This window comes from Leishmania mexicana, chromosome 23 (genome assembly GCF_000234665.1).
Source record: "Leishmania mexicana MHOM/GT/2001/U1103 complete genome, chromosome 23".
Taxonomy (NCBI): Eukaryota; Euglenozoa; class Kinetoplastea; order Trypanosomatida; family Trypanosomatidae; genus Leishmania; species Leishmania mexicana.
In genome coordinates this window covers 166,733-189,513 of record NC_018327.1, presented here as the reverse complement: position 1 = coordinate 189,513, position 22,781 = coordinate 166,733, and the positions used below count along the sequence as shown (strand labels likewise).

At 60.8% G+C, this 22,781-nt stretch overlaps 8 protein-coding genes across 8 annotated transcripts; all 8 read right to left on the bottom strand.

Moving 5' to 3' along the window:
• Positions 1-1,233: 1,233 nt before the first annotated feature.
• Positions 1,234-2,091, bottom strand: LMXM_23_0530 (ribosomal RNA methyltransferase-like protein; the record flags this gene model as incomplete). Its single annotated transcript, XM_003875629.1, has 1 exon — positions 1,234-2,091. One exon carries the CDS (start codon positions 2,089-2,091, stop codon positions 1,234-1,236), a length of 858 nt encoding a protein of 285 aa, XP_003875678.1.
• A 1,597-nt stretch (positions 2,092-3,688) lies between these two features.
• LMXM_23_0520 (conserved hypothetical protein) lies at positions 3,689-4,753 on the bottom strand (the record flags this gene model as incomplete). Its single annotated transcript, XM_003875628.1, has 1 exon — positions 3,689-4,753. One exon carries the CDS (start codon positions 4,751-4,753, stop codon positions 3,689-3,691), a length of 1,065 nt encoding a protein of 354 aa, XP_003875677.1.
• A 1,706-nt stretch (positions 4,754-6,459) lies between these two features.
• On the bottom strand, positions 6,460-6,756 carry LMXM_23_0510 (conserved hypothetical protein; the record flags this gene model as incomplete). Its single annotated transcript, XM_003875627.1, has 1 exon — positions 6,460-6,756. The coding sequence occupies one exon, from the start codon at positions 6,754-6,756 to the stop codon at positions 6,460-6,462; it is 297 nt and encodes a 98-aa protein (XP_003875676.1).
• A 713-nt stretch (positions 6,757-7,469) lies between these two features.
• Positions 7,470-8,324, bottom strand: LMXM_23_0500 (conserved hypothetical protein; the record flags this gene model as incomplete). Its single annotated transcript, XM_003875626.1, has 1 exon — positions 7,470-8,324. One exon carries the CDS (start codon positions 8,322-8,324, stop codon positions 7,470-7,472), a length of 855 nt encoding a protein of 284 aa, XP_003875675.1.
• Positions 8,325-9,395: 1,071 nt separating this feature from the next.
• On the bottom strand, positions 9,396-10,175 carry LMXM_23_0490 (conserved hypothetical protein; the record flags this gene model as incomplete). Its single annotated transcript, XM_003875625.1, has 1 exon — positions 9,396-10,175. The coding sequence occupies one exon, from the start codon at positions 10,173-10,175 to the stop codon at positions 9,396-9,398; it is 780 nt and encodes a 259-aa protein (XP_003875674.1).
• Positions 10,176-13,295: 3,120 nt separating this feature from the next.
• Positions 13,296-17,567, bottom strand: LMXM_23_0480 (conserved hypothetical protein; the record flags this gene model as incomplete). The annotated part of the gene is made up of 1 exon (XM_003875624.1): positions 13,296-17,567. The coding sequence occupies one exon, from the start codon at positions 17,565-17,567 to the stop codon at positions 13,296-13,298; it is 4,272 nt and encodes a 1,423-aa protein (XP_003875673.1).
• An 802-nt stretch (positions 17,568-18,369) lies between these two features.
• LMXM_23_0470 (conserved hypothetical protein) lies at positions 18,370-19,422 on the bottom strand (the record flags this gene model as incomplete). The annotated part of the gene is made up of 1 exon (XM_003875623.1): positions 18,370-19,422. One exon carries the CDS (start codon positions 19,420-19,422, stop codon positions 18,370-18,372), a length of 1,053 nt encoding a protein of 350 aa, XP_003875672.1.
• A 712-nt stretch (positions 19,423-20,134) lies between these two features.
• On the bottom strand, positions 20,135-21,034 carry LMXM_23_0460 (putative trypanothione synthetase; the record flags this gene model as incomplete). The annotated part of the gene is made up of 1 exon (XM_003875622.1): positions 20,135-21,034. The coding sequence occupies one exon, from the start codon at positions 21,032-21,034 to the stop codon at positions 20,135-20,137; it is 900 nt and encodes a 299-aa protein (XP_003875671.1).
• Positions 21,035-22,781: the final 1,747 nt, after the last annotated feature.

The following is a 22,781-nucleotide window of genomic DNA, read 5'->3' as shown; positions in this document are numbered from 1 at the left end:
GAGGGAGGGAGGGAGGGGGATTGGAGAACAACAAAAGAAACCACCTCGCGATACGGCACTTTATACATTCGAGAAAAGGCCCCGGCAAAAAAAAAACAGAAGACGTAAGAGAAAAAGAAAACACAGACGGACTTCAGTCACGTGATGCACACACTATGAGTCGCGCCCTTTCCCGGAATAGTTGTTCGCCGTGGCGCTTTTCCCTTTCCCCCTTCCGCACGAGAGTCCGTTCGCGCTTGCGGTGTCTCTGTACCTCACAACACAGTGAAGTCCGATAGTGGTGGTGGGAAGGAGAGAGGGAGAGAGAGGGAGGCACTTGCGAGGGCGACAAAGCAATAAAAAAAGGCAGCGAGGAAGGAGGGACGGGGAAGAGCGGAGAGGGGAGATGGAAAGTTGTTCGAGTGTATGCCGGTCGCTTGCGTAGGGGGTGAGCGTGAGCACAAAGAAATAAGCAAAGCACGTGGAGGAGGACGACGGCAGAAAAAGAAAAAAAACGAGGCGAGCACAAGAGGAGAGAAGAGAGGAGCGGCCACAGTGTCCAAGAGAGAAGAGAGAGGGGGGGGGGAAGGGGGAGGGGGGAATACGCGGGGACACGGAGAGTGAACGATGGGGTGGCAGGGGAAAGCAAAGGAGGAGCAGACGGGGAGGGAGTTTTGCGCTGGTTGTTGGTTGTACGTTTTTTTACCCTCTTTTTGTGTTATGGCGAGAGGCAGTTGCATGGAGGAAATGCGATCACCATGGATGACAGAATGGGGAGGCGGGAGAGGAGAGAGGGGATTTTGGGGTGGGGGGAGGGGCGAGCTCGTGCGTGTCGGCTCGAGTGTCAATTTGATTGCATCTGTGTATGTGCCCAATGGGCCTCTGCTCGTCAAGGAAGAGGCGCACGCAACGCAAGCAGCCGTAGCGCTGCATGCGGCGCCTACACAGGAGTTACGTAGACTTCATGAACTGTGTCCGTGACGTGTGGAGCCGTTCTGCTTGCCAGTGTACGTGTGTGGGACATGCAACGGGTGCCCACGCGCCATGACACATTTTCGATTACTCCTTCGTTCTTTTTCTTGTTGTGTTCACCGACGGATCATGTTGACTTCAACGCTGCATGAGACGAGACGGAGGATGAGGCGAGGTGGTCCTTCCATAGGGCAACAGCGCATGCACACACGCGCTGTCATTGCGCGTTCTCTCCGGCAGCAGTCCTTCTTCCATCCCCCTTTCGCTCTCTGCGGGAGCGCCTCATCCCCGCCGCTGGCGCCGCGCCGGGCGGCCAAAACCCGGCCAGTCGTCCAGACCGAAATGACCCCCACCGCTGCTGTCTCCACCAGCTGTGCCCATGGCCGCTCTCGAGGAGCAGCTTCCGGTGGTGGACGAGGCCGGACGCGGCGTCGCAAGCTTGTCCAGCCCCACCAAGAAAGCCTCATCGCTCTGCATGCGGCTCGCCGGTGGCTTACACGTGTGCACAGTAAGGAAGAGTCGGGACAGGCGGCACCACAGCTCCTCGTAGACGGCGCGGCTCCCAAGCACTTTGCATACAAAGTGCCCGCCGACGCGCAGAAGCGGTGCGCACACGTTGATGGCTTGCAGGTTCAGCTGCGCAATGCGCTGCCGATCTTGAGAGCCGCCCATCCGGTTAGGGCACATGTCCGATGTGACGACGTCCACTTTGGTGAAGCAAGATGAGGAGGACGACGCCACCGCCGTCGTTGCATCTCCTCCACCGAGAGTGGCGCTGTGATGGGCTAGGTGCTGTACAAGCGTTTCTTGGGTGGCAACGTCTGTGAAGTCTCCCTGCACTATCACGACATTCGGGATCTGCGCCTTGATAGGCAGAAGATCGACACCAAGGAGGAAGCAGCGGTCGCCGGCCCTCTCACGTATCACCTGGCACCACCCGCCCGGACTGCAGCCGAGGTCTATCGCGATGCGTGTGTGCTGGCGGTCGAAGAGGTGAAAGCGGTCGTCTATGTGGATCAATTTGTACGCGCTGCGCGCGACGTAGCCGTCCTGGCGCGCCTTGGTTACAAACGGATCTTGTGACTGCCGCTGCATCCACTGTCGGCTGGTGCCCTGCCGGCAGACGAGTGTGGCACGCATCTCCTGCGCATGCAGCCGCATTTCGCGGCGGCAAAATCATAATAAAGGGAAGAGAAGAATGAAAATTGGCTGAAGGTGGTGGAGGAAAGGGGACATCACGCGGTGCTGTGGCACCCCTTCTGCACGCGTGCGGGCCACCCCCTCTCTGGGTCGTCTCATCACATCATTGGCCGCTACAAGTAAGCCCTCCAGGACGCACACACACACATGCACGTCGGCGTCACATACGCGTCTCTCTCGCTTCGCTCTCTGCATTGTCATGCATGACGGCTTCTTCGTCGTGCGGCTCCGTTTCGTCCTTGCTTCCTGTCCTGAGGACGCCAAGCAACCTGCAACCTGCCCACGGGTACGGTTGTGGCCACTTCTGGTGTCGGCGGAGAGGTCTGGGCCGGCGCAGTTCCGAAGAGATTTGCAGTCGTGCTCATGTTTGTGCCAGTTCACTACGCATCAAGAGCGAAACACAAATCGGCACACACACCTCTGTCAAAGGCGTGCGGATGCAGAGAGAAAGGGCGGAAGGCCCCTCCTCCCCCACCCCCTGCGTCCACAGACACATGGTAGCGTCCCGCCTGTCGCGGCACATGCGGGCAAGCCATCCAGACACGCCCCTCCCCAACAACGCGGTCTTCCTGAAGCAGGCCCCGTGATCCGAAAATGCGAACACGGCGCGCAGGCGCCGTCATGCACAGTCGGCATGGCATGCCGCATCCGAGCAAGGCATCGAGAGGCCAGCAGAGCGCGAGTGATAGACGATAAAGGAGCAAAGGAATGCACATCAATCAGCCGCAAAGTGCATGCTTGCGAGGCATGCAGGACCTCCTGCATCCGAACGGGTGGGCTGAGGAGGCACAGATGCCAGAAGCATGGCGAGCGCACCCCCAATCATATCATAGGGTCCTCCAAATGCCACTGCGGAGAGCCTCCACGCCACGCTTTGTGGTGCCGCGGCTTGAAGCGACTGAGGGAGAGGCATGGCACACCGGTGGCAGGGTGCAGGGCCTCGGAGGGGCCTGACCTGAGACCGGCCAGCTTCCACCCCGAGTTCATCCGGCGCGCGCCTGGATTACCCCCTACTTCCTGTGCGACAGACGCCGCCGCTTCCGCCCTCGAGCAGGACCGTGGGCGCGGCCCACCCGAATCAAGGCGTGCAGTCTCTACCCAAGACCGTCTGTCGCCGATCGTGCACCACGCATGCGTACGAGGGACTAGGAAGGGCGAGAAGAGCCCACCAGACGCGTGGCCCGATTCGACCACAGACAGCTCGCGCTACACAACGGGGATGTAACGGCAGTGCCCCACAGGGGCAGGTGAGCTGTGGCTGGGCATGTGCGCATGGTCTGCTGGTTTGATGGTGGCCGAGTAGACACGCTGGAAAAAAAAACAGAGAACGGCCTTCGAGTTTGCCCTGTAACAGAGGAGTAGACGACGGCGCGGGGCAAAGCGCATCGTCCCGTCGCCTTCACCACAGCACCCCTGGCCAATCACCACAGCCGTCCCCCCCCCAACGGCCCACTCACACAAGATGGACAGCGACCGTATGCCCACTCCCTCACACATACAACCGCTCTTACGCCCCACCCCCTTACCCAGTAGGCGGCTACGGGAGAATTTCCTGCATTCCCCATATAAGCTTGAGTTCGTGAGGGACGGCACCGTACGTCATGGTGAGCTCCTCCCCCTTCGTGATCGGGCGGAGGGTGCGCAGGCAAATGACCGGCCTCGTCACGGGCGTTGTCTCGCGATCGGGCACCATGACGGCGACGTTTTCGTGGTTGCTGTGGTTGCACATGTCAATCACGGGGCACAGGAAGGAGATGGGGTCTCGCACAAGCGAGGCGTTCGCACCGCTCCTGTGGACGCTGCCGTCGCCAACACTCCCTGAGGATGACGGTGGTGGAAGCGCGGCGGGGGCGGCTGTGGCCTCGATGTCATCCCAAGCGCGGGCCAACGGCGTCGACTGGAGGGCGTACTGCAGGCACGCACGGTGGTCCACGGGGACCATGCGACTGTAGATCATGCACAGGGCGTAGATGATCACCGGGCGCACCTCAGCCTGGGTCAGCTGGAAGTGGGAAGCGAGCGAGGCCTGGGCGCTGCGGCAGATCTCCGGCGCGTCTAGCCACCCTGCGAGGTGCGCGGCGAATTGCTCAAAGTTTCCCTCATTTCGCGGCATGAAGTTGATGTACTCGATAGCGTCGCCGCCTGGCGTTGCCGACAACTGTGCCGCGTTGCAGTTCTGCAGCAGCACGAGGTACGTCATGTAGAGAGCGAGGAGGAGTTGGTTGTGCCGGATGAGGGAGCGGTCGGCGATGCGGCTGTTGTACGCGCACGTCAAGCTACTCAGGGCTGATTGCACCTCCGGTGCGAGCAATTTCCAGAATGGTTCACAGCGGAAGGCGGCGCCGGGATGCAGGCATGCCGTGACGGGCATCATGACCACGTTTTCATCCTTGGCGATGTCACGGCTCGCGATGAGGCCGCGCAGGAGGTAGTTGCCAGGGTGGGAGTGTGTGCATTGCGGAGGGGCGCGATGCACGTAGCCGATACGGCACCACCCGCGGGTCGTCACGTGATGGCGCTTGCAGTAGCCAATGAAGGACTTGGCGAGCACCTCCGGCGAGTCGAGCACCCGCAGCATGTGCCGGCTCTCGTACGAGGGCATTGACTTGCCTGATGTGTGTGTGTGTGTGCTCCCCCCCGCACCGTCTCACTTTGCTCTTTGCAGCGGTGGAGTGGGTCCAATCGGCAGCTGTGTGTGCGCCCGTGTGCCCGTGACGGGAGCTCACGAGGTCTGGCAAGCTTCTCGAAAGGAAGAGGAAACACCAAAAGAGTCGCCGAAACACGTACACGCACTCACAGATCCACGTGCGACGAGTGTCTTCCCCCGTTTCGTGCCTTCACCTCTCCGCTGCGCTCTCCAGTAGCCGCCGCCACCCTCCTCCCTCTCTAAAGCGTTGCACCTCGTTTTTTTTATTTCGGTGGCGGTTGGCGTTTCACGCATCGGATGAAGGGAAGTGGCGGGCGGACGGGTGGCGATAATGAGGAAGAATAGCGTAAGCGTCTGTGGGCCGCGCGGGTGCGTCAGAGGTGGTGGTGAGGAAGACAGCGGGATAGAAGGTCATCAAGGAATAGAATGACGGGATTAACCGTCTTTAGGCATTGCATTGGAGCAAAAAAACGAGGCCATGGGTGCCGCACTTAGAACACACACACACACACGCACATGCGTGGACGCCTCTCTGCAGTCAGGCTGTTGCACGTGGAGGTGAACGATGCGTAGCACCTGACTGGCGGCTCTGCCAATGCGGTATTCAAGCTTACGTCCCGCCTTGTGGTTTGCGGATTCGTTACCTCCACCGCGCCCATTCCGACACCCTTTTTTTTCCAGATGCTCACTTTGTGTTCTCTCTCAAACACGCGCACGTGGGCGCGCTTTTTCGCCTTGCTGCCCGGCCTCCGCGACACGGCGGACCACTCATGGCTGCAGCGAAGCACCACAAACAACGGACACCCGCACATGCGCGGAGAGAAAAGGAAAGAAAAACAAAAAAAAACATTTTGTGAAGAGCAGCCGTAGGAGCGTGAAGAGGTGACCCGCACCTCCGCAGAGCACCACACAACACACGTTTGGCAATGCGCTGATGAGCTACAGGTCTATCATACCTTTTCTCTTCCTGCCCCCCTTCCCCGACCACGCTGACGGACTGCTGGCGGTAATGCTGACGAGCCACCCGTGGCCCGTACATACAACATACGATATATATATATATATATATATACTTATATTTATAACGTATCCCCACCGCAAAGCGTGCAAAGGGGCGTGGGTTAGACACGAAGCAACCTGTGGGACAGGGTCGAGTGCCATCAACATGGAAGACGTCGTTCTCTCATTCCTCCTGCCTCTTCACCATTAGGCACAGCGTACACGCGCGCGCGTCATTACACTTTGGGTGCCCAGGGAGAGGAGCGGAGGCGAACGGAAGCCACAGCGAGAGGCACCGAGAGACGACAGAGGTCCGTTTGCCGAAGCTTTTGTGACTCTTGTGCCCCGCGGTGGTAGCGGAGATGGAGAAAGGAAAGGGCGCTCGAGGGCGCCTGCGTGGGCGCGTTGCAGTAGTGGTGGTGGTGGTGGTGGAGAGGGTGTGGTGTGACATAAACCTACAAGCGCACTGCATCCACCGTTCGACTCCATCTTTGTGACGTGCGCACCTCTCTTCCACGCAATACTTGCAGCATACCTGACTATCCATCTCTTGCGCATGCTCGTCCGCTCCTGACATCCCCATTCAACCCACAAGGGACACCTGTGTCACAGCTCCTGATAGCTCCGTCCCTTGCACCTTGTTCCTGTGTGCTATATCCATTTTATAGGAAGGGAAAGCGCGACTTGCAGTCGTGGTCCTTAGACGGCAGTGAGGTGGTCTTGATGTAAACCTCGTTGTACTCCTTCACTCTCTGGTTCTTCAAGTTCTTGCTGTAGCTCTCCATGGCGTTTTGGAACAGGAACATCAGCTTATCGTGGGACACATGGAGGAGGTTCAGGTCGCGCTTCTCGCGGTCTACTGTTGGTATACTCTCGCGTAGCAACCCCTCGTCGTAGTTCGCCTGCAGTCGCTCCACGCGGGCTTCATTCGTGGTGAAGGCGGGCTTGTTCATGGGCATGATAGTGTAGGGAGGAAGTAGGGGTGATGGTGTGCGTGTGTGCGTGCTTGCACGGCTGAGAACGGAACAGGATAGGAAGGGGTGTCTGTGGGGTGCCGATGGCGTGTCGATATTGCCAGGGCGCCGAGTGATGATGTACTGCGCTCCTTTTCTGAGAGGATGCACGTGTGTAGCTGCCAGCTGAAGAAACGGACAGGGGTGTACATGAGGAGGGGAGAGGCTGATGAGCACGGGTGAAATACCGCAGGCCGGGCTAGTGGCATGGGGGACGGATTGCCAGGAAGGCACATGTGCAAGTGGTACCCCCTCCACCGAGGTCCACCGACGTACGCGCAGGCTAGAAAGGGAGGGTGAGGGGGACAGCGCTCACTTACACGCAAGCGAAGGCGCTTATTTTTTCTCCACCCTCAGGACGGGGGACAGCGCCAAGGAACAGAAAAAGGACACAATTTGCTACCGAGGCGCACACCTCGCGGGGCGTGCGGGTTGTGGGCCGTACGTACCGGACGAGTACGGCCTCCCCCCTCCCCTCACCGCCAATGCACACACACGGCACACACATACACGTAAGCGCCCTCTCCAACTCACAGAGACGCGGGCACCGCTGTCGTCTGTGGCAGCGCGCATACGCGATGACATGTCCACCCATTTTTGTGCGCGTGCGCGCAGCCCGTGCGAGGGCGTGTGCTACATTTCTCCAACTCTCTGCTCCCCTATTCAGCGTAGTAGTCGTCGCCATCACTCTCCGGCTCCAGCGGCGACGACGGCAGCGCAGCACCAGCGCCGCGACGGGCGGACACGGAGAACGCAAAGGCACCCATTACCACGAGAGCCAAGATGAGCTCTGCCCATGCTTCTCGAACCTGCGCGGCGGAGAGACCATCCGTGAAGCTGTCAGCCCAGTAAGCTAGAAGGGCTGTGTAAGCGGCCGAGAGAGGTGGCAGCGCCGGTACGAGGGCTGCCAGATAGACGCTCAGCAGTTGCCCGCACACTACCGCCGGGATGTAAACCTGACTCGACAGCTTGAAGTAGAAGACGCACACGAGACTAGTGTCCATCAGGTCATTCGGAAGAGCGGTGAGTACCACGAGGAGGAAGAATCCGGCCGCTGTGGCGAAGAAGCGGTTGACACGGTTTTTGCGCTGGTTGCGATGAGGCTCACGGTAGACAAGCTTGAGTAGCGCGAGCTCCGCGGCGATAGCGCCAGCGGCGTAGACGAACTTCGCCGTAGTGTGCTGCAGCACCTCATCGCCCTTCGCGCCGCTGACTGCCGGTGGCGGCTTGCGCACACCACGGCCGACCATAACGAGCGACGCTGCGCCATGAGCGAAAATCGGTGCCAGCTCGAGCACTGGAGGTGGGACGCAGGGAAGAACCTTGGCCGCGATAGGGGCTAGCGCGTCTTCAGCGGTGTGGCGTGCCCGGGCCGCGAGGGCGGAGAAGGGGCGTGCGGCAGCAGGGATGCTGATGGTACTGCTTGCTTCGCTGGAGGCAGCGACGAGGCTAGAAAGACGGCACGACAGCACCACGACTGCTGCCACGATGACAAGCATGAGCTGTGTCTTCATCTGTTGTTCTTTCTCCCGTTATGCGGGTGCTGCACGTGCGCACAGGCGCGAATATCTGCGTTCTCGTGTGTCTGCCAGCGAAGAGGAAACACTTCCTGCCGTTGCACGAGTGCGCCAGTGTGAAAGAGGAGCGCGAGGTGGGGAACAGGTGAAAAGAAGGCATGCAGGGCCGCCGCAGGGGTGAGAGAGGAGCAGCAAGCGGCGAAGGGTGGTGGTGGGTACCAAGCACTGCGGAGCATGCACGAAAGATTTGTGCATGCCGTGTGCTGCTTTTCTTTTTCCTGCCTCACCTAGCTGTCTCTACCTGTCCATCGGTTAACCCATCTAAAACTGGTTTCGAGCTCTCCAGCGCTGTCCATTGCTTGCACCGGGTTCACCGAGCACCCGGCAGGGAGAGCCGACACACCGAAGGCGGGGGGGGGAGGGAGGAGAGGGAGAGAGGGGTAGCGCACGTCGTCCCATAAATCTCGTGCGCCCTTTGCACGCCTTCTAGACGGTGCGCCTCTCCTAACTATGCCGTACCGCCGTATCCACCGCCTTTCTTACCGGCACCATGTATTTGTGTGGGCCGAGGGCTGTGCTGTTCCCAGTGCCGGTTGCCTTCTTGCGCTTGTGCCTGTGCATGGGTGTGTGCGCGCTGAAAAGCATCGCCCCTCCTCCCTTCCCCTTCTGCCTTCAATGAAAGAACGGGACTTTAGAGAGCGGCGTGGAGTAAGGGAGAGGGAGGCAGAGGGGAAGAAAAGGGAAGAGGGGGGCGGCGAGAGGGTGGGGGAGAGGCCACCCGCTCACCCCTTTCCCCACCCTCTCGCCCCTCACGAAAGTCATGACGTACACACAAAGATGAAGACGAGAAAAAGAAAGCAAAACACCGATGAGCTCAGTCCGCACGACTGCGGAGGCCAGCGGACAAGGCAACAGGAGAACAACAGCAAGCATGTAAAAGTACGCACGGGGCGAGAGGGGTCTCCGGATGTGGAACGCATCCCCCTCCCCACCCATTCATCCACTGACCCATACCCTGGCATCGACTCCCCCACCCCTTTCTTCATCCTCTTCGATGAGCTTCACAAGCTATGCCTTCAGTGTCTCCAAGGGACCGACCGGGTTCGCTGGCAGGTGCGAATAGTAGACCACCGTCGTGTATTTGTTGCAGTAGCGCGTCGTTACGCCCATGACCGCGTGGTCCTCGCGGCGCTGGAAGTACACGTGGTTAATCGTGACGCTAAGCGGCAGGGGCAGGTGCTCCGGCGGCACGCGGAAGCTGTGCTCTGCGCTAGCGTCCATAACCGCCATGCGACCGTCGCGGGAGCAGCGCACGAGCGTGGGTGGGGTATTGAGAGGGGTGTACCGCAGGTGCAGTGGCACAATCGGTGGGTACTTTCGGGACTCCTCGAACATGATCGGCTCCTGGCCCCAGCCCTCCCCATTGTCCATGATGTCGTCGTCTTCCTTTGTCGTCAGCAGCACGTCGTTCAGGAAGATAGTGTTCGCCGGCTTGCCGTCACGGGCCGGAACTGGCTTCGGCAGCGGCTGCGTCACTGCTAAACCGACGGGCATCTGCACAGTCTGCGGGGGGACGGGCGCGTTTGACGAGGCCGTCCCCGGTGTCAGCGGCTGCGTGCTGTCCACGACCTCCATCCCATTGACAAGGAAGCGGTAGTTGTGGTTGCCGGGCGGGAGCTCAAGTAGCGCGTAGAAGGAGTCCGCGCTCGGTGTCATGGGCAGCGGCTGCCAGTTCATTGCCTCCACAGCGACGTACACAGGCTTCCTCGACTCGATCAACGTACGCACATCCTGGTCCTGGTAGCGCAGCACAATGGGGAAGGTTGGGGCAGGTACGTTTCCGGTCATGCCGCCAGTGGCGCCGATGGATCCCGACGGCAGGCGCGGCAGCGAGCTTCGGCTCGTGCTGTGCGCGCTGTTCGGGTCGGAGTGGCGCGTGGCTCCGGACGTCGCGCCGGTCTGGTGCAGCACGCTGTCGCTGACCGCCGTCGGCCGGACGCAGGTGGCCCGGCTGGCGCCGCTGACGTTCCTGCTGGGCAGACCTACGCGGCGCCGCTTTGAGTCTTTTGTGTTGGGCTGGCCCATTGTTCTGTGACGCGGGTATTGTCGATGGATTGCTACGGTGGATGAAGTCTCCGGGCCAGTCTGTGACTTGCGCACACACCCACACGGAAAGCACAATGAATACGGTGTGCAGGTCTCTGGCAGTGGCGACGGACCAAGGGCGTCGAGCCCAAAACCTCTACCAGTGCACGCGCAAGATACGCACCCCGCGAAAAAGGAGGGGAAGAAAGATGGGCACGTAAGAGGCCAACAGACAGCAACAGAGGAGGTGGGCAACGCGTAAACAAAGCGCACGCCGGCGCGCACAACAATGAACGCGAGTGCGTGACGTGTGGGTGGTAGCCAAGGGACGAGAGCAGAGGGACCGAGGTGTGAGGAAGGTGAACAAAACAAAACAACAAAGGGGGAAACGGTCGTTGCGTGAGCGGGCAGCCGAGAGCAAAGCGAGTCGAAGGAGAGGAGCGAAGGGGGAGGGGAACGAAGTGAAAATAAGAAAAAAATGGCCGGAGAAGGACTGACGATGTGAGAGCAACGCGCGCAAGACGTGCACGTGCGTTTCCGCTTCTGGACTGCTGGTGTTGCTACTGACCTTATAAGAGCACGCGTGCACGTGGCTTGCAGGTGTATGCCGAAGTACCTGTGGGGCAAGGCGCTGTCGTCCCCTAACGAATCGACTTCAGTGTGGCTGAGGAGGATATGCGTATGAGGGGGTGACGGCGTGCGCATCGCGGGGGGAGGGGTGGTGGTCGTGGTGGTGCGAGAGTATGGAGAGAGGCGTAACAGCCACACAAGGAGAGCGAATAGCGGCAGTATGCAGATATACCACACACACACACACACACACACACATACGTGTAGGGCAGCAGCGATGGGATGCCTCGTCGCCCTCTCAACAACCGTGTACGCCCTGCGGAGGTGCACACGGCAACAGTGGAGAGGAGACGGTTCTGCTTCTCGATTTTGTTTTCTTCTTTCCGTTGGCCCTCGGCCCAGCTCTAGCCAGCAACACCGAACGCACGCACGTACACAGTCACACACCCCACTGCCAAGAGGAAGGACGCTTCTGAGCAGGTCGGTATAGGTATCCGCCGCATGTCCTGTCTGCCGCTGCCGAAGCGACCATACCGTTGCACCCGCCTTGTTAGCGCCAAAAAAAAAGGTTGCCACGAACGCCCCTTTCCCCCTCCCCCCGCACCCAACCATCCTCATCCCCAAGAGCGGGAAGATGGAGGGGAGTGAGAGGTACGGTTGCAGGTAGGCAGTGCCGGGTACAGCGCCCCCCCCTCCCTCCCCCCAACACTTCACCCCTTCCTCCAAAAAAAAGAAGAAGACAACAGCCATAGCACTAAAAGACATCGCGTTCCAACTAGGGTACATCTGCGTCTCCCACACCGGCGCACCCCGCATGCACACCCACGCCGTGCCACAGGAATGCGCGAGGAGAGGAGACGCTGCTGAGGAGAAGCAGCGCAACAACAACCAAAAAAAAAACAATACGAAAAAAAGGGCGTGCCTGTGTCACGAGCAACACCTCAGGGGCATCAACCAGAGAGGAGGTGGTGCGCACCATCGCCGGAGCAAGGCGAAAACAACAACAAAACGGCAGTCTTTTCCGTCGCGCACCATCAATGGTGTTGTCATGCCGCGAGCCCGGCAGGTGCCTCTTCCCTCTGCTCTGCCGCTTCTCGCTCTTCATCCTTGTTCTTAGCCCCCCCTCTGAGTCTCACAAACTTCGGCAGCACATTCGTCGCAAGCAGCGACATCCTCAGCGGAGGTGGCGGCGGCAGGGGCAAGTTTCGAAGTAGTCGATTCGGGAAGGGGCGGTGATGCGCTACCCTCCGCCATCTTTGACAGCAGTCTCATCCGCTCCTCCGCGGTAAAGGGCTTGGTTGCGACTTCCTCACGTGCTCCAAGGGCGGCGGTTGCATCATCCACGGAAGGTGACAGTGCTGCACATTGCTTAGTGGACTTTCGTGCCATCGCGGCGGTGCAACCGGCTAGCAGGCGAATGCTCTCATCCTGTGCTTTGCGCAGTCGTCGCATGACCATCACCTCGGGCGGCGGCTGGTTCTCCGCCAGCAACTGAACCTTCTCCGAGGCGTTCGTCGGCACCTCCACCCCGTACGAGCGACCGGCGCGCAGGCAGAGGAGCTGCTGATAAAGGTATGAGGGCATGGAAGATGGCGCTGGCGCAGAGTCATCACCGGCGGCGGCGGCGCGACAACCGAGCTGCTCGTTGATCTGCTCTTCGTACCTCTCGATAAGCTGCCGTTTCACCTGCTCTAGCTCGACCGAGGACGCCGTCATCTTCGTGAGCACGTGTCTTCGATGAAGGAGTAGGGCGGAGCGTGCAAGGCGCAGTGCGGGTTGTCGGCACCGTCCTTCAGTGCCAGAGATGACGATGCCTTGCGTGCGTAGATGCTCCGCAGAATTCGGGCCTTTGTGGTGCAAGGCAACTGGCGGTGTTGTTTGAAAAGAGGAGAATCACAAATGGAAGGCGCCGAGAAGGTTGAGGGAGGCCGGATGAGGAAGGAGGGAGGGAAGTGGTCGTGGTGGAATACGCGGCGTTCCTCTAGTCGGCATCGACGCGATCACAGAGAGGTGCCCTCGTCCGCACACGTGTCCGGGGGGTCCAGTCAACGGTGCCGCTACAGGACTTTGCAGTGCTGCAGAGCAGAGAGAAGTTTCGAAAGGGAGTTTGGGATTTGTGGCGACTGTCTTTCCAAGCGAAACACGTGCACACGAACATACAACCCAAACACGCGAGGGAGAGCACATCGACGAAGAGCCAGCGGGCCAGGAAAGGGAGCCGTGCGGGAGGAAGGATCACAAGGCATTGGCACACATTGCCTCATCTCCGCGCCACCACCTACCCTACCCTCCCTCCCTCCCGTTCTCTTCGCTCTAAACGTGTCCAGGTGGCCACCCTCGGACCCACTCACACTTCTCAGACGCACTGCGGCCGCTACTGCTGCTGCTGCTGCGTGAGGGCGGGAATAGCGAGACATGGTGATGGTGTTGGTGCTGCGACTGCGCCGAGACAGCGCGGACGGCAACAGCGTCCACACCGAGCCGCTCCGCGAGTGGCAGAAGGGTGGCGGTCATCACATCTACAGTGTGCTGGAGCATTGGTATCGGCGCGACACTCTCCTCATGCTGTTCGAGTATCTCCAGCGTATCCACTGTGTTCGACTGCAGCTGCCGCAGCGCGTGCTGGAACTGGTGGAGTTGGTGAAGAAGGAATAAGAGAACGTCCTCGAGGCTGTGGATGGGTGGCTGCATGGAGCCAGAAACGCCCTTCGAGGCCGCCACCGCCGCCTCCGCCGATGCGTCATCATCATTCTCTGCTTCCCTCGCTCCGTTGCCCTCTACGTTTCCGGTGAACTGCGCGGCGGCTGCCGCAAAGCGGCCAACGACATGTTGGAGTTGATCGCGAAATGCTCCCAACATTTCTGCTGTCACAGACACCGAGCTGTCCGCCTGTTCCTCCAGTTGGGCGAGTCGTTCATCGATGTCCTCCATGTACAAGCGCAGCTCCCCCACAGCATCGGGTGCCACGAGCGCTTCGTCCGTTTTCGCTGCTGCGGCTTCATCGACTTCGGCGGGTGACGCGGCGACTTGCAGGTCTGTCACATGCTCCCTCACCTGCTCTGCGGAACCCATGCGCTGCACCAGAGCGTCGACGTCCGCTCGTGTGGCTGCCACGTCGTCGCGCATACCTGCCAGCTGCTCCTCAACAGCTTTTTGCACCTTCTGCTGCTGGTCCATTTTCCTTTGCAGATCCTGCACCTTCTGCGCCGCATCCGCCTCTTGGGTTGCGTTGACCTCTTCTACTCGTGCCTGCAGATGTTTGTGGCGATCCTCGATGGCGCGCAGCCGCAGCTGGATCGGGTCCATCTGCACCGACTGGTTCGACTCGACCACATCGACGACATCCTGCACGTACTTCTGCAGCGTCGGCAGCTGCTGCCGCTGCACCGATTGGAGGGCGCTGCATTGTTCGGAAAGCTTGGTGAGCTCAAGCGGGACGCTGTCTGTTGCCCGCTTGAGCTCAGCCAGCTCCGTGGTGATGGTGGCGAGCTGCTGCGCGTTGACGTGACGCAGGCCTTTTTCGAGGTCCTCCTGACGCTCACGCTGCTCCTCAAGCGCTAACTGCAGGCACCGAACGACACTCAGCACCTCCTCTCGTGCAGCCGCCGCCTCTGAAGCTGCGGCAGACTCAATCTCTGAGCTTGAAGGGGGAACGGCGGCAGGCGCATGATCCGCAAGGCGCATCTCACTGAGCCCGGTGATCTGCTGCTGCATCTCTTGCATGGATGTCTGCAGCACTTCCAGCGTCTTTGCCTGTCCCACGATGTGAACCCGCATGTCAGTCAAAGCGGCTGTGTTGTCGGGCGCCAACTCCAGGTGGTCTCGCAGGCGAAGCGCGAGGTGCTGAAGACACGACGCGTTGGCTGAAAGGTGCGTGACGAGCTGCAGCGGGGAAAGAAGTTCTTCTATTTGACGCGCCGTGCGTGCCGACTGAGCATCGATGGACGCCACCGTTTCCGAACACTTCCTCGACACCGCCCCCAGCTGCAGTTCCATGTCGCGCTTTAGCTCGTCGTGCCGCTTCCGCCCGTCGTCTGCCTCGGCGTGCACGCGACTCTGCAGCCCTTCCAGACGCGTTTCGACTGAGTTCGTCGTGTCAGCGACGGTAAAGGGCACCTTAGCGCACGTCCCCTCCACCGCCTCGAGGCGGTCGTCGAGAACTCGAAGGCGGCTGGCTAGCAGTTGCAGGCTCTGCTGGCACTCCTCCGAGCCTGGCGTGCTCGCCATGGTGATTGGCGCCGCTGTCGCCAGCGCAGGAGTGCTCTCCCCTTCTGCAGGCTGCTCGCGCACAGGCGACAGCGCCACCACGCTCGACGTCCTATACTGTTGCTGCTGAACTTGGCGGACACGGTCCATGAGTTGCTGATGCTGCTCCTCCGCGGCACGCCGCTGCAGGGTCTGTTGTGTCCTGAGTTCCTCATAGAGCTCTTTGTGGTGAGCGAGGCGCTGCTCGAGCACCTCCCGGGTGTGCCGGGCGCGTTCTTCGTGGTACTGCCTCGCTTCCGCCAGTTGCTGCGTCCAGCTGCTGTTCAGCCGTATCCGGTCTTCCTCCGCCGCCTGCAGCTTGCGCTGCGCTTCCTCGATATCCTGCTGCACCCGGGTCACCGGAAGTACGCACGTCTGCTGAATGAGTCCCTGCAGCGCCTCGAACCTGGCCCGAACGCCTTCCACTGCGTGTGGCAGGGTTGCCTCAACCGCAGCAAGCGCCGCTTCCGTCCGCCGTAGACGCTCATCCGCGGACTCCCCTGCCACGCGAGTTCGCTGCAGCACCTCCTGCTGTTCCGCCAGTGTCTGCTGCAGCTGGCGGAGCTGCGCGTCCGTCTGCTGCTGACGTTCTCGGTGCATCTGCTGCGTGCGCTCCTCCAGTAGCTTCACCTTGCCATCCCAGACATCCGCTAACTCCGCCTTGGCTTGTCGCACTGCCTCTCCGACGCGGGACTGAACGCTGCTCATGTCCACACGCAGCTGCTGTATGTCACGTGCGCAGCTTTGCCATTGCTGATCCTGCGGCGTTTCTGCGGAGTGCGCCTTCATGCTGGCTTCGACTGCCGCCAAGCGCATCGCAGCTTGCTGTCGCCACGCATCGGCGCTGCCGAGGCTCTCTTGCGCCATGGACTGTGTCTCGCGTACCTCATCGTGGAGGGGCTGCAGCTGCGTCCGCAGCAGAGCGGTCACCTGATCACGCGACATCCACCGGCTGCTGCCATCTCTCTGCTGATCCTCTACATGCTCGCGCACCGCTAGCAGCTCACTAGCATCAGCCTTCCCTTGCACCAAGCCGGAGAGCGCTTTGTGCTGCTGCGCCAGCCGGTCCACCTGCGCCTCGACGTCAGCATGGTACTCCTGCAGCTGCTTTTGCACGCCGCGCAGCTGCTCAGCAATGCGGCGGTCCACCGTGGCAATACGCTCCTGCTCCTGCTGGCTTGACACCAACGCGGCGACGGCGGCGCTGCCCGACGCATCGCTGCTGTGCGTGCGTTGCCACTCCGACAACTGTGCCTGCAGCTTGTGCATGTGGGAGGATAGTCGTTGCTCTGCTTCGCGGCACTGCTGCTGTGCGTGCTGGGCCACAGTTTCGCTCGCCGATGCAATGTGCAGTGCCTTCTGGAGATCTGCCTGGGTGCTTGATTGCAAGGCAGAAAGCCGCAGCTTCAGCAAGCTTTCTGCGCTATCGCGGGCTGCTTCCCGTGCCAACGCGCGCACCTGCGATACCTCGGAGCCCACCTCTGTCTTTACCAGCTCGCGCAGCACGCTTGCCGCGCGTGTCTGCCGGTCCTCTGCCTGCTGCTGCTGCCGCGCGAGGCCGGCCTCGAGTGCTTCCACGCGGGACACGAGCGACGCCGCTGCACCAGCAGGCACCGTTGCGTCATGCCCAGGGCCAAATCCATTGTTGACGGTCGAAGAAGAGAATATTGCCGCATGCGTTGGCCGGGCGAATGCACCAGACGAGGATATCAAGGTGGTGCCATCCGCGGCCGTGGCTGCACCGTTTTCTACGCTCTTGTGCTGACTGTCAGACCTGCCCCCATACCCGAGTCGCCCCTCCAGCGCGCGCACAGACTTCTTCAGCGCTTCGTTCTCCGTCTGCAGCTGCATGATGAGGCTGCGCATTTCGGAGAGCTCGGCGGTGGTGCGGTGAGCCAGCTCACGGACGCTGTCGGCCCGCTTCGCCTTCTCGAGCTCCAGTTCCAGCAGCGCCCCGCGCACCTGCGCATTTACGAGCTGTAGCGGTGACGACGACGGGCCAGTTGGCCGCAGATCTGCACAACCGGCTGCCGACGACACTAAGCGTGACCGCCGCGCGGGAGTCGATGGATCCAGTGAGGTCGGCGCTGGCGGAGACGGGCCTGCCACGCGCGCGGCACGGTAACGGAGGTGCTGTGGCAAGGGTGGTGGCAGACTCAAATCATGATCGAACATGTCTAGAGCGGGTTGGTCGTTGTGGTGGTTCGGTGTCACACCAAGGTAGTCGTCGACTCGGCGCTTCGCGCGATCGTAGCTGTCACGGCGATGTTGCAGCTGCTCCAGCGTCGCCTCCGTGGAGCGCAGCGTCCGGTCGATAGAGGATTGCCATGTGGCCTCCATGGAGTGGAGGGAGGGAGGATGGTGGTGGTGGTGGAGAGATGACCGAAATAACAGATGCCTAGTTTCTCAGCCAACGATGATGTCTCCCTCCCTCTCTCTGTGAAGGTGAAGCAAAGGTAGAAGAATAGGAGGTGAGCCCTAGAGGTGCGCGCGCCGGTCTCGACACGCACACAGATAGACGGAGGGAGCAGGGCAGGTGTGTCTATGCGCGTGCGTCTGCGCACGTGGGAGGAGTGGTGAGTCTATGCGTGAAAAGCGCTACTGCCGCGGATGCTGCTTCACCGCTTGTGTGTATATATATGTGCGTGTTGCAACACGGCTGCCGATGGGGGGGATGGGGTGTGCTGCGGGCGACTGAGTGCATGTGTGCGCATGTGGGGCAGAGGACGTGTGTGTGTGGAGGGAGGGGGGGGGCGTGCAACGAAAGAAAAGAGCGTAGAAGCAACTTTGTAACGTCGATATGTGTGCGGCACGGGAAAGGCGGCGAAAGGGGTCATCATGAACTCGGTGCATGGAAGAACGGGAGGCAACGCCATCCGCTTCTTCGCCTATGCGTAGGCAGCGTCAGGCCATGGAATGCCGTCTGGCCAACGTGCGCGCTCCTCCTGGAGAGCGAGACAGGGAGGGCGGTAGTTTCTATGTGTGCGCGTGATTGCTTTTCATTCTGAGCGGCAGTTGGAGGTAGCAGACAGGTGTAGCATGTCACACACGCAAACACTGTTTCCATGACGCGGTACGGTCAGCGTGTGGAAGTGCATGATCATCGCCAGTGTATGTCTGTTGTGAGGGTGGGCAGTTCTGCTCACAGCATGAAGATGTCTGCCTCGCTGTCGGCAGCGTCACCGGTGCTCTGTGAGTGTGCAGCACCGCCACCACCACCGTCGCCGCCCTCCCTCGGCTCTGCGGGTGATCTTGAAGGGAGCGTTTGCGTGACTTCTGCCGGCCGGGCGACATCTCGACAGACTGCCGCGTCCTGCACGACGGCAGGCGTAGAGGTGGTGCTTTCTCCTAGTAAACGAACCACGTGCGCCGACATGTTCCGCTGCGAGGCTGCGGCGCTGGCAGCCGGCACAGCTGCTGCAGATTTGGTCCCTGTTGCAGCTTCGGAATGGTCATGGCCCTCCAAGCGGAGGCGCTTGTGTGGATCTGTCGCGCTCACGACGACCGCCTCCGTCCTGGAGTGCGTGCCAAGTCCGTGCCTCAGGACTTCGTGCACATACCGCAACTCCTCCTGCAGCCGCTCAACGTGGTGAGTCATCTGCTGCTGGGTCTCTATGAGTTGCTGCCAGCAGAGAAGCTGACGCTCTTGAAGCGCAACGAGGGCCTGACACCACTCAGTCGATGGCGGAGGGACGGGATGGAGTGACGGCGGCGGCGGCGGAAGGGGGTGCAATGTGGTATCCCCGTTGACCACCGCACGCGTCGTCGATCCCGCGCCTGCAGACGTTCGGCGCTGTGCGGAAGCAGATTGCAATGGCAGGGACCACGTTGCAGGCTGCGTGAGGGCGCGATGACCTTCGTCGATGTGCTGTGTTCCGCCATGCACGCCACTGGTGTCCGCTGTGGGGCCCAGGTGGAGGCGACTACGGCGCAGGGCAGGTGGAGGGACATAAGGGCAACGCGCGTACCGAGCCTTCTGCTGCGCCACAGCCGCCATGGCTGGGTTGATCGATGCGCCAGAGGCGACCGTGGCGCGAGCTTTCGGCAGATGCTGCGACTGCGACTGCAGCGGCTGTGTGGCACCGAGCGCGTGCGAGTAGGACGACTGGGTCACCGCTGCCGCTGAGCTCGGCATCCGCGGGTCGGCCGTGCGACTCCATTGACTGCAGTGTTTTTTGTCCGGCTCCCACGACATGGCGGCGAGGAAAGTGGCGCAAGCTCGGGGAGCTTGTGCGAGTCGGCCCAAGGCGAGCGCGTGCTGCACACCATGGTGACTTTGCCTCCACACACGAGAGGGGAAGGGGAGGAAAGGGCACCTCAAGCAATGGCAGTGACTAAGTGCGCTTGCGTGATTCTGTACGGGGCTGCGTTGGCCACTACACGCGTGCGGGTGGGTGTGTACTGGGTTTTCGTGAGGGAAAGAAGAGGTGGCGGATGAGGGGAGAGCGCCAAGCGGTAAAGGACGGTGACCATGAACACTGAGCAGCGTGGCTCGCCCACGTGTTGATCTTCTGCATGTGTGTTTCCTTGCGCGCATGTTCAGCGTTCTTTGCCATAGACATGGCGCACACGCACACGCATTGTACGCCGTGCGGCGGGTTGGGCTCGGTCTGATCGACTCTTTGCCCCTTTTTAAGTGTGGCAGGCGGACACACCGAGGTGTGGGGGAGTGGGGGGGGAGGGGACTGCATACACACAGACAGCGGAAGGCACATTCAAAGCAGTGATACGACCAAGAAGGCACTTGCAGGGATGGGGGGGGGGGAGTGAGAGAGGGAGGGCAGACGCCACGAGACGCACAATGTGCGCGCACTGGGAGGAGGAAGGGAGGGGTGGTTTGTGTGTGTGGGGGGAGGGAAATCATTTCCTTTCGCTTTCACTCCCCCGCTTCTCGCTGTCTCTCTCTCTCATGCCTTCAGCGGCGCCCGGTCACCGGCACCCCACACGTCGTGCCCCTCCACCGCAGCTGGGAATGCTAGCCACCCCAAGCACTCGCTCTCGTGGTCGCGTACGTAGAATCGGCCCTTGTCGCAGTCCAGCTGAAAGACGGCGCTGCAGAACTTGCCGTTCCAGTGATGAAAGTAGCGGTTTTGATCTGCAACGTAGACACAGTTTCGATCCAGGTCAACGGCGGTGATGACACCGATGTGTCCCCACGGACTACCCCAGCTCATCGGGTAGACAATCAAGCTGTCCGCCACCGGAGGCACCCGTGAGCCTTGCTTCACGAACTTGGCGGGTACCTTTTCCCAGGCGTCTTTGTTCTCGCACGGTCCAAGGTGCTTCACCTCTGTCGCAGCCCCCTGCATCGCCGCACGTGCCCGCTGCGAGAGGGGTGATGGGTCCTTCTTGAGTCGGTATGCGTACGTGCAACTAGCAAAGCAGTAGGCGCATTTACGCTCCGGCAGCAACAGTCGGTGCGTCACCCAGAGCCACCGCCTGGCGAACTCGACACACTGCCACTGGTACCCCATGAAGATGCCTTCGCGGAAGTTCTTCGTGCTCGTCCATGTGTTCGAGGTGCCATTGCTGTACGCAGGCACGCCGTTTCGGGTGTAGCCACAGACGCCATGGAGGGTAACAGCACTAACCCGGCTGCTGCTGCGGGCCGTGGCGATGGGCGGGCTGATGTGCTCGGCACCGGCGGCGTTTTCAGGGTTGAAGCCGGCCCCTTCACGCGCGCCCGGACGCGGATGGCGCAGCGTGCCCATCAGATCGGGAGGTTTCGTCACGGGGTTTCGGGGTAGACGAGCTGAAGACGAATGTGGTTCGTTGGGTTTTGCTTCTGCAGATGATGTGCATCCCATTGAGTGCAAGATACTGGCCCTAGGCGTGCGCACGACCCGAGACAATGTTTTCACGTGTGGCTCCGGCACTAGATGTGCAGCAGGTGCGCATCCACTCACGGAGTGGAGAACGGCGAGAAGGCAGGAGAGAACGTGAGAGCGACACAGCACTGCTTCCACGCAACCCAATGGCGATGGGGAGGGAAGGGGGTATATGCGGATGCGCGCACGTGGGTATGTGATGGCAAAAGACAGCAATGATCAGCAGTTTTGGCGGAGAGAAGTCGTTCTAGGAGATGACGGCGCAACGGAAGCACACGTGCAAGGATGCGTGCGACGTTCACGCTTGCAGGTGTGCATGTGTGTATGTGGGTGCATATTGTAGAGAGAGGGAAGTCGGCGAAGACGGAGATGGGTAGACCCAGAGGGGGACGCCAGGCCACTTTTCTATGCGGTGCTGCGCGGCCTCCGTCTGCAGGTGAGGTCGATGCGAAGAGGCCAGAACCCTCACCACCATACACACACACAAAATAAAAATGCGGCGCACAACTGAAAGAAGGAACACATAAAAGCGCAACGCGTGGTAACAACGAGCGCTCCCGTGACCACTGTCGAGAACGCCCCACAGACATGTACGCGGTTGTGTCGTGTACAAGGGGCAGGATGCCATCATTTTCTCTCCAATCCACCCCCTTCCTCCTACCCGCAACTCCTGTGAATGCAGCGAGGAGAGAGGGGAAGGGGGCTAGCGTGCACACCTGTGGGCGCCTGGCCATCCCCGCCTCCGCAACGGGTGGGAAGGGGAAAGGAGAGAGAGAGCGTGGGGAGAGCGCGCGAGCGTCCGTGCCGATTCGCATGATGGTCATTTTTTTCTGTTCTTTCTTCGTCCTCTATGTCTGCATCACGGCGAAAGTGAAAAGATTGGCGGCGCCCACCGCAGTGGTCTGGAGACGTGGAACGGACTGCACGGTGAGGGACATACACACACACACAGACACAGACACACACACACACACACAGACACGCACACCACACACACACGGAGAGCGCAGAGGTGCACACCGTCAAACAGCTCCGCAAAAGACGGAAGGCTCAACCGTAGCGAAGCCAGCCACCTCAGCGTGTTGCTACGGTCCAGTGCCCCGCCATGGTGGAAGCCAAGTGCCTGCAAAACTGCCTTTTGAAGTAGGCGTGCGCAGCGAAGGCTACGGCATACAGGCCGTCGGTAGCGACGTGACCAGCCGTGGGGCCTGGCTCGATTTATGTGTTTCCAGTACCCCGCTGCTGCGCGTGTTCACGTGCGGGACGCCATCACCCACTTGCGCGTTCTGCCCACGGACGCCTCTTTTGCGGTGCGGTGATGTGGAGCGTGTATCACTCGCGGTGCACCTCAACGGCATCCACGGCGTTGGCGAGCTTCTCAAACCCGCACACCGTGAATGCGCAACCACCGCTGCCAAGAGACCCCTGAGGACTTGTTGTGTTTCCCGGGTTTGGAAGAAAAAAGGCGTCGTCACGGAATTGCCGACACCAGCGCTGCAAAGGTCGCATTCACCGTCCCACACTCCGAGCTCCTCTGTGAGCTGTTTGGACTCCCCGACCTATACCCGCCTCCACCGTCGGCGCAAACCGCCCATAGCGCCTCTCTTTCGGCCATTTCTAGGTTATGCGTTGGCTTGGCCTCGCGCACCGATCAGCAAGATGAGGAGCGGCTGCCGCTGGGAAGAGCGCGTGAGCCATCGGAGAGAAGACTGCGCGCACACAACGC